The sequence below is a fragment of the Cheilinus undulatus genome, linkage group 9, assembly GCF_018320785.1.
Source record: "Cheilinus undulatus linkage group 9, ASM1832078v1, whole genome shotgun sequence".
NCBI lineage: Eukaryota > Metazoa > Chordata > Actinopteri > Labriformes > Labridae > Cheilinus > Cheilinus undulatus.
Window position 1 is genome coordinate 4,556,439 of NC_054873.1, and position 10,348 is coordinate 4,566,786.

The 10,348-nt window shown below is 38.8% G+C and overlaps 1 protein-coding gene across 3 annotated transcripts in view; it reads left to right on the forward strand.

Moving 5' to 3' along the window:
* The window catches only part of pot1 (protection of telomeres 1 homolog), a 140,242-nt gene extending 133,732 nt beyond the window's left edge, over positions 1–6,510 (forward strand). For all 3 annotated transcript variants that reach the window (XM_041794630.1, XM_041794628.1, XM_041794631.1), the window contains 4 exons: positions 2,312–2,394; positions 3,023–3,117; positions 5,311–5,416; positions 6,161–6,510. In XM_041794630.1, the coding sequence (XP_041650564.1) occupies positions 2,312–2,394; positions 3,023–3,117; positions 5,311–5,416; positions 6,161–6,303 (427 nt within the window). In that variant the 3' untranslated portion in view covers positions 6,304–6,510. The remainder of the gene's footprint in view (positions 1–2,311; positions 2,395–3,022; positions 3,118–5,310; positions 5,417–6,160) is intronic.
* The last annotated feature ends 3,838 nt before the right edge of the window (positions 6,511–10,348 follow it).

Genomic DNA, 10,348 nt, shown 5'->3' on the forward strand with positions numbered 1-10,348 from the left:
ACTTTGGGGCCAGTAGGATTTATTTATGTTTTTTTTTTTTTTCGACTAAGCGCTGGCCCACAGAGCAGGAACAGTAGACCATTGGTTGTTGTCTTTATAATGAGGCCTAGCGTTAATTTATGCAGGGCACAGTAGTCATGCACCCAGCTGATCCCAATTATTCTCTCCCAGCTCTCACAGCCAATCACAGCTCTCTCTGTCAACACTAGGGATGGGGATCGAAACCCAGGTCCATAAGGACCCGGTTCTGTGTTTTTGAAATACCCGAAATCAGTAACATTTTAGCTTAGCGATACTGCTATTGAGTCTCCCAGGCTCTGCGACGTAACGTAATTTTAAGATATAACTGTTGTTAAAACATATACCAGTTCTTTCAAGGGGAGCATAAACTAGAAGTGTTGTGCATCACATTAGACCAAAATGTACCTTAAACTGTCAGCTTAAGGAAAAAAGACGCCACCTGAGAGACGTATGCACTCATCTCTGCCTGCACTGGGAGTAACAGGCTCTCATATTCCTCACTTCAGCTGCTTCAGGACAGTTTTCTTCTTCAGCTGCACAAAAAATGCTTGAAAAGTGCTCCAGAACTTTGAGACAGTCCTGTTTGTTAACAATATTAAACCAGTGTAGAAATCCGCGGTGGAATCGGCAGAATTAAAGTTGATTAGCGAACTTTATGAGCTAAAGACAAAATTTGATATGTTCAGGTAACCTCAGTAAATTAGACAACTGTAGTCGAAATATTATGATATGTTCAAATGCCACATAAAAATGGGAAAATTTAGTTTTGGACGAGAAACCTTAATAATACAGTTGTGCATATGAAGAATGTGTTTATATTTGAGGGATGTAAAATAGATGTGAGAGACTGAATTATAGCTTTTTAACTCAAGCACTACTCAGCTAAGACCACTCAAGTGTAAATATTCGTCTCCAATTAGTTTTTCCACCAAACTATAGAAAAGTATCGATACTGGTATCGATAGGGACTCAGATCAATAAGCAGTATCAATAAGGGAATCAGTATCGATAAAAATTAACGATCCCCATCCCTAGTCAACACAGTGTTCCTTTTAAATACAACAGACTTCTTACTTCCCTGCATGCGCCAGCTGCTGCTGCTGCTGCTGCTGCTGCTGGCAAGGCTTTACCTCCTCCACCCCAGCCTTCTCCTTCATAGCATAAAGCTTGTTGCACCCACATATCTAGATTCACGCTACTATGGATTAATTGCTTTTGAACTAATTTTATTGTGTTCATTATCATCATAAATGTATCTATCCATATGGGGGATTCAGTCATGCACTCCCTGGAAAGCCAAAGCATGCTGCTTGTCTAACCCAGAGAGCATCTACTGAGCAGAGCCTCCTCCGCAAAGTAAAACTGTAGATCCATTTTGTAGGTAAAAGTCCTAAATTCTGACTTTGTGCTGGGATTTTCATTAGTGGTTCACTACTAATTTATAAGAATAAGTGGAGTAGGATTATAAAGCGGCCATTAATAGTAAATAGAAGAAACAAAGCTTTTTCTGGAGCAGGAGTTTCCTTGCAGACGATAAAGAAGGTCATCCTCCTCAGGAAGCAGATCCTGTTCCGTCCTGTCTTCTACAGGTAGTCGGCGTTAACTGACCAGTCCAGTTTCATTTTACTAGCTGACTACCTCCACCTCCGCCCCTTCCACGGGGGACTAAAACTATAAAGGTGACTAAAATGTGACTAGGATTAAACGGCATGTTGATCTTAAGACTAAGACTACATTTGAAATAGATGCCAAAACTAACACAGTTTGACTAGAAACTCCCTCGTTCTGCAAGGTAATCTGGTGATTTTGAAGAAAGCAAAAAAAGGAATTAAAAGCATATTTATTTCTATCAAACGGGTCTATCACTGTTAGGGGTGACCCCAAATAGTCAAATATTTGACGATTTGTGGGAAAGAGTGTTAACCCCTGCACCAAATGAGGCATACGGTATGGCCTCTGTGGAGCAGAGGTTAATGCTGTTGCCTCACAGCAAGAAGGTTCTTGGACCTTGGACGTTCTCCCTGTGCATGTGTGGCTTTTCTCCAGGTACAACAGCTTTCTCCTAGAGATCTGTACCATAGACAGGTTTGTTAGATTACTAGGTGACTCTAAATTGCCTGTAGGTGTGAGTAGGATTGTGATTGGTTGTCTTTATATGTCAGCCCTGTGACTGACTGACCTGTCCAGGATGTCTCCCACCTCTTCTTAAAGACAGAATCTGTTTGAGAGTACTGAGACAGTCCTTTATGGCCAATTCTCTTTAATGATGATCCTTTGGTTTATGTTTCAGGTGTCCGCAGTGCTCCGAGGCTACAGTGAGAGAACCATGTGCTGTGGGAGTGGAGCCGATCGATGAGAAAATCATTGCTGAAGGTTAGACAGAGCTTGGTTTTAATCCCAGAACTATCAGAAGAAATCAGATGACCCACGAGAACCAACAACTCTGTTTTGTTTCAGCTTGTTCTGCCCGTTTAAGCAGCTTAAAGTGTAATAAATTAAGCTGTGGAAGAAAACAAAAGCAGAAACAGAATCTAATCACTTTGTTGAGTAAAATCCTTCTTCCTTCTGAGCACCGCTGTTTCATCTTTGTGAAGTTTTCTCTGCTGTTTTCTTTTCTTGTCAGTTAAGTATCTTTGGAGTGCTTCCTCATGCACTGAGTCTGTGTTTAATGTCAATAGATAAGAAAATAGCTGCAGCCTTTCATTAGAACGTCCTTGATTTCAGCACGGAGGAGAGTTATAAAACTGCAGCAGTGACGACAGCAGTCTTTCTTCTACTAAACATCTGATCAGTTTATAAGTTGATTTCTCATGTGGTTTTATTCAGGTGTAAAGCTGACTCTTTCACGCTGATTTCTATGCCAGCCTTCTTTCTCTTTCTCTCTAAGCAGCAGGTTGCAAAGATCCAGAGTATCTCCGGTCATGGCCAATCTCAAGTCTCTTGCAGCCATAAGAGCCAAATGAATAATATGAATATGAATAAAACATAAATGTCTCTACAGCTCTTGGCATTCAGCTGCTTCAGTTCGTCTTACTGATGAAGTTTAAGCTTCAGGACAACACAGACACGCTGGACGTCTTCCTGTGGAAGGACGCTGTGAGTTTCAGATTACAATCTGCTTTAAAGGAGAACATCCTGGACCTTTTTGTTTTAAACCTAAATGAAGCACGAGCTTTGCCTCTGTGTGGGGAGTGGAGGTGGCAGCTGCTGTATTCAACTTAGCATCAATGCACAAATGCCCTGAACTTGCATGCTTCCTGCAGATCTAAAAGCATATAAAAGACAAATGTGCATACATAAAAAAACATACACAACATAAAAAAACATAACAGATGTTGAAACTGAGGAATTTTACCATTTTCAGAAAAATGTTCCTCAATGTAAAATTGCAAAGACTTTGAATATTCCACAGTCTACTATGCATTACACTAAGGGTTCACCGATACTGTTTTTCTGGACCGATACCTATTATTAGTTTTCATGACACTGATAACTAATACATAGAACCGAGGCATTTATTATGATGCACATAATGTAGTTTATATTGTAAAAGTAAAACTGCATGATCAAAATATGAGGAAATTAAACAATTTAGCCCAAGGTCTGTCTGCATGAGAAACGTCAGAAAGCAACACAGCAAGCAGGAAAACAGGAAGTGATGTCATACACTTACTGTGCCAGTTGCACTCAAGTGTAGGAGTTGATTGGCTGGTACTCATGTGATATACAGCCAATCAGAATGTGTTGTATTCAGGGCATTTAGTGAGATTTTAGAGAATGAAAAAAAAGCTAGAGGAAAAGACGCACCTTGCAGAGGAGCCAAGGTGGTGCACTTTTTGATGAATTAATTTTACAGATTATCTGTAAAACATTGTCCTTAATAATCAGTCAACATAATACTACTAATAATAACAATAATAATAACAGTAAATTTATTTGAATAGCACTTTTAAAAACAAGGGTTCGCAAAGTGCTTTGACACATGTAGCAGCAAGAACAAAGCAATTAAACCCAAAGTAAGGGCAGAGACAACACAAAATTGACCCAATATCATCAGAATATCCAGACAATCTGGAGAAATCTCTGTGTGCAATGGACAAGTGCAATATTGGATACTCGTGATCTTGGGGCCCTTCGGCAGTACTGCATTAAAAACAGGCATGATTCTGTACAGAAATCACTGCATGGGCTCGGGAACACTTACAGAAATCATTGTCTGTTGGCCGTACCATCCACAAATGACAGTTAAAGTTGGACCATGGAGAGGAGAAGCCATATGTGAACAGGATCCAGAAATGCCACTGTCTTCTCTGGACCAAAGCTCATTTAACGTGGAGTGAGGCAGTATGGAAAACTGTTCTGTGGTCAGAAAAATCAAAATTTGAAATTATTTTCAGAACACCATGTCCTGACTAAAGAAGAGGACTAAAGAGAAGAGGGAACATCCAGCGTGTTATCCTTAGTAGGGTTTGCATTCCTGATGGTATGGGGTTGCATTAGTGCCTATGGCATGGGCAGCTTACATATCTGGAAAGGAACTATCAATGCTGAAAAGTAGAGAGAGGTTTTAGAGCGACATTTGCTCCCATCCAGACAATGTCTCTTTCAGGAAAGGCCTCAACTATTTCAGCAAGACGATGCTAAACCACATACCACATCCATCACAACAGCATGGCTTCACAGTAGAAGAGTCCGAGTCCTGAACTGGTCTGCCTGCAGTCTAGACCTTTCACCAAAAGAAAACATGTTGAGCATCGTAAAACACCAAATTTAGGCAGAAGATTCCAGGACTGTTAGGCAGTTAGAAACCTACACCAGAGAAGAATGAGGCAACAGTCCTCTCCCAAAACTCTAGCAACATGTCTCCTCACTTCCTAGATGTTTAAAAACTGTTGTTAAAAGAAGAGGGGATGGTAAACATGGCCCTGTCCCTACTTTTTTTTAGACGTGTTGCTGCTATCATATTCAAAATGAGCTCATATTTTCATGAAATAGAAAAATGTCTCAGTTTCAACATCTGGTGATATGTTTTTATGTTCTACTGTTATTAAATATGGATCCATGAGATTTGACAATACTACTATTCTGTTTCTATTTACATTGTACACAGCGCCCCAACTTTTCTAGAAATGGGGTCGTAAAATGACCCCACTTATAATTTGAATTAAATCTGTATTAAACATTTTAATAGCAAGTTTAGGGAAGATGCAGGGTTTGCTCTTGGCTCCATTAACAGAGTTGATTTGAATGTTTTCTTCTAATGATGAGTTTTGTCTTTTTTTTTATCAGGAGTTGTTCTTTGGTGTGTCAGCAGAGGATGCAGCAGCCAATCAGGAGGCTCAGAACAGCATCCGGCAGATGATGGACTACCTCTGCCCACCAGGGGGCAGCACTGGTAAGTGTTTTAAAGTCACTAAGGTTGAAGATGAGGGAAAGTCTTTTAGCGCTTTGGTTATAAAGCTCTGCTGGTGGTTAATACATGTCAAAAATCCATTTTCTCTGTTTCCTTGAATAGTTCAGGTGTGTTTCCTTCCTGTAAAATTTATGTGGGTTTACCTAGGCTACAACTTGACTCATTCAGTGTTTGAATAGCCCTACAAAGAAGCAATGTGTGATTCTGCAGACTCTCTGATAATGTGTGGATCTTTCAGGGGGTCTGCAGGGCTTTAAAAACTATTAAAAGTTGATAAATCAATTTAGCAAAATGCTTTTAAAAGGTCTTGAATGCAAGACCTCAGGTCTTAAATTTTGTAGGCCATATTTTCTGTTTTTGTTTATAGAATAGTTTTGAACACGTAAATGCAAGAAGTGGTTGGAGGGAAAGGTTGGGTGGCTGGGGTGATACTTGCTAACATTTTCAGGATGTTGCAAATATAAAGCAGCTTTATTGTGACACTTTTACTTCATTTAATAAAAGCACAGAGTCTGTTCATGTTAGCACTGCTAGGATCTCAATTTTTTGACTATGTTGTCACATTTTCTGCACAAAAACATGCACACCACCAGTGTTGAGTGGTTAGAAAGAAGATGTAATCTTTGTGTATTGAGAGGGTCTTGAAAAGGTCTTGAAAGTGTTGAATTTGATGTGAAATTTTTTGTACATGTGCAGCTCTTGCCTCAGGTGTGTTTGTGTCTTCAGGTGAGCGTCCATGGTTGGATTTGTGTCTGACAGCGTACCAGACGAAGGACAGTGGAGGAGAAAACCAAACGTGCTTTCAGATCTGTCAGACCACCTTCACCAAAGCCTCCTCCTCCTCTTGCACAAACTCAAATGCAGCCTGAAACACCTGGAGGTCAAAGATCACTAGGAAATATGAACTCTTCACCTGGTTTTCCCAAATTTTGTTTAGTTTCTCATGTGATTTGTGCTTTATTTAAACCTGTTATGTTCGATAAATGTTCATCCAATTTTACTGTGACCGTACAAAACTCTGCTGTTTCCTAACCAGCTTATAGAGCTTATTTTCAAATAAAGAAATATAATTTTCACTAATTCTTCAGGGTTAAAGCTCTACTTTATTAAAAAGAATTGCAGCTTTTCTTTTCAGACAAGAAGTGGATTTGCTTTTAACAATTCAAACTTTAATTTGGCTTGTCCAACTGGGTGGAGACCTAGAACTCTCTGTAGGGATTATGTACATCCCATCTAGTTTGGGAACGCCTCAGGATCCTCCAGGAGGAGCTGGAAAACATCACAACCCCACGTCTGCAACCAGACCCCATACAAGCAGAGGATAATGGATGGAGACAGATTCTAGTACAGGAGATGCTTTACAAATTTATCTTTAAAAACAAGCTGCAACCCTTCCTTGCTAATTCCTGAGAGTGAAGACATGGACGTTTGTAGAGAATCCTGAAAATGTAGTCAAAAGGTTCTTGTTTTCTGTTGTCACATTTACCTTTTTCCTCCTGTAGACGTAGAAGAGACCAGAATGAGGAAGAACTAAAGCCACATTTCCACAGGAGGAGTTTTCCCAAGGAGCAGGAACCTTTTGAGGATTTCAGAGCATTTCCACAGCCAAGACCAGGTCCTTTTTAAAGTCCAACAGTTATCATTTTAACCCTTAAAAGCCCTCCACTTGTTAGCATCCAAAATAAAACTACAGTGTTTGGAAAAGCTCCATGAAGAATTCCTTGCTCTGTAACAGCAGGGACATACTTTAAAAAAAGGCATTTTCACAGGGGGGCTAATAATTACATCTTCATCTTTATATCAGCAGCCATAAACAAAATGTTTTTCTCTTAACCTTTACACCACACACAACAGAGGAATGTTTACATAAATCTGCATTATTAACCTCTTTCATTCCCTTTAAGTTTGATGGTTTGATGGTTTTAAGGTTGCTAAAATGACGCACAAAAAGCCCTAATATCTTTGTTTTTTTATTTTCTACTGCGGTAACAGTGGAATTGCACAATATAACAAGCTTAAATGACCTTAGCTTTCCTCAGAAAAACATCTTAGGATGCAGATGGCCAAACACCAAGGTTGTACCCTGTGTCAGCAGACGGTTCAACTCCAGCCTGCTGCTTTCCTGCAGGTCCTTCCTTCTTTGTATTTCCTGTTTCTGACTCTTTCCACTTTCCTTCATTTTATTTAAAGGCATGAAAATCCCCAAAACAAAAAGACTCTGTGCAGTGGGAGGAATAAAATAGATGGATTAATGTACATGAACTGTTGTTTTAGTACTGAGATGTGGTAATGATGTAATACCCACTTTCACCACAAGAGGGCAAACAAACCCTAAAAATATTTGCTCTGACTGAAACTGAAACTTTATTGGAGTTTATATTTTGTTTATTAAACTTTAGATAGAACTGCAGAATGATTTTAGAACACTTAGTGATTAAATTATAAAACTTGGAAGGTAAATAATATAAACGTCTTAGTGTTAGGTCTACAGTTACATACTCACAGGATCATTTTAATGTGTTTAAATCCAAACTGGTATATTTGAGGGTTCCATATTTACATTCCTAAAATATCACACTGGTTTTGCTTCTGTCTAGCTGATGTTTAACATTATTTCATGGTTAGCCACTGATACAGAATGCATTCCATCACTGCTGTTATGTTTTGCATATTTTATTCCAGTAATGTTATCAACGCTCTTACTCCAGTTAGTGTCTGCATAAGAGACGACAGAGCTGGCTTCAAACATAATAGAGTTAACAGGATTTTTTTCTGTTTTTGTTTTCATTTTTGTTTGATTGTTTTGCAAATACATAAATGTTAATATTTTCCCTACTTTAATTCCATTAAACATCCATTGCACATTAAAGCAGGAGTTCCCAAAGTTGGGGTCAGGACCCCATTGGGGGTCGTGAGACACTGAGAGGGGGGTTTCCAGATGCCTTAAAAAAGCTAAGAATATTTTTTAATTTACACTGTTGCCACTTTACACCAAGTTTGCCAAATTTTTAACCGTTTACATCACTTTTTCCCTCCAATTTTAACACATTTTTATCACTTAAAACCAAATTTTGTCAAATGTAAACCCTTTCCACAACTTTTTTGTCTGCCCTTCTCAATCTATTGTTGGGTCTGTTGACCCATGACTGGCAATATTAACCCCTCTTTACCACTTTTTACACCACATTTGACCATTTGTTATGCCCATTTTTGCCAGTCTAACACATTTCTGCCTATTTCTGCCTCAGCTAACCTTTTTTTGCCAGTTTATATCAATTTTTCATCCCATTTCACCAAATTTACACCTATTTTTGCCATTTTAATACCATTTAAGCAACTTTTTAATCCCCCTTTGCCACTTAATATGCCCTTTTTTGCCACTTTAAGATTTGAGATTTAAGATTTTTTTTTTAATGGGACAATATGTATTAATGAACATTTGCATGTAAATACATGGGATTATAGCACGGTGGCTAATTTTCTATCCCCAGTCCCATTAACCAATTTTTACCTTTTTTTGCCAATTTCGTCTGATTATTGGCACTTCTAAACCATTTCTGCTTCTTTTCAAATTCAATTTCACCACCTTTCCCTCCATTTTCTTTAGCTATTTTAATGTATTTTAATTCTGTTTCAACCTAAAAGATTTACATTTTTAAGAAGGCTACTTACTTCACACATGAATTGAAATTTTATTTGTTTCTTTGATACAAATGGTTACTATTTAGGTTAAATATAAAATACCACAGCTTACAATGGACCATGATTTTGCTGGGCCCCAGAAAGCTCTCCCATCTTTTCCCCCTAATGGGCGGCCTCGTCTCCACATGACTATTCTTGAATGTGCACGGCTTTGTTTAGCCACATTCAGGTACAGTGGGGGTCCCTGGTCTCTGGTACCTTTATTTTGGGGTCATGGGCTGAAAAGGTTGAGAACCCCTCCATTAAAGGACTTAAATCCAAGCCTTTTTATGAGTTAAATTCTTGGACAGGGCTCATTTTGCACTGATTACTGCATCAGGATGGTGTGGCGAGGAGCACGTGGAGCTGCTGAGGCGTGATGAAGTCCAAATCACTGATCAGCTATCCAGAGTCTTGTTGTCAGATGAAAGTCAGTTTAGTCTTCCTTCCTCTTTTTCTTTATTTTCTGTCCTCCCAACTTTTCTGCATCACACAGAGATACATTTAATGTCAAACAGTTCAGTTCAGTTGACCTCTGCACAGTATTAGCATTAAAAAGTTAAAAGGCTCATACCACTTTAAGAAAGTATGGCTTTGCAAGTTGGTACAGGCTACATGCTACTAGACCAACTTGCAAAGCCATACATAAATTAATGTGCATTTTATTATTTTAATGTTATAGGGAGTATTTTTAGTCAAAAGTAAAATGTTATTGCTTGAATTTGGGATGCACCATTTTTTATGTCTCAAGTATAGACACCTGTCGCTGGAAGGTCCGGTCACCAGTTTATCAGTATTCCTGACTACCATTACACCATGAAGACACAAGAACACTCTTAGAAAATCAGAGAAAAGGTTTTTGAAAAGTACAAGTCAGAGGATGGATACAGACCATCCCCCAGAGTTCAGTTAAATCTGTCATGAAGAAATGAAGGAATATGGCAACAGATGTCCCTAAAACTGACAAAAACTAAACTTTGTTTTTGTCAGTTTTAGTCATCACAGATCTATTTTTGTTAGTTTTAGTCTAGTTTTTGTCATGGAAAAAAGGCTGTCAATGAATAGTTTTAGTCATAGTTTTTGTCAATGAAATTAATACTTTATGTCACATGTATAAATCTGCCCAGATCAGACCGTCCTCACAAACTGAGTGAGCATGCAAGAAGGAGACTAGTGAGAGAGGCCACCAAGACACCTATGACTACTCTGAAGATGGGAGAGACTCTGCAGACA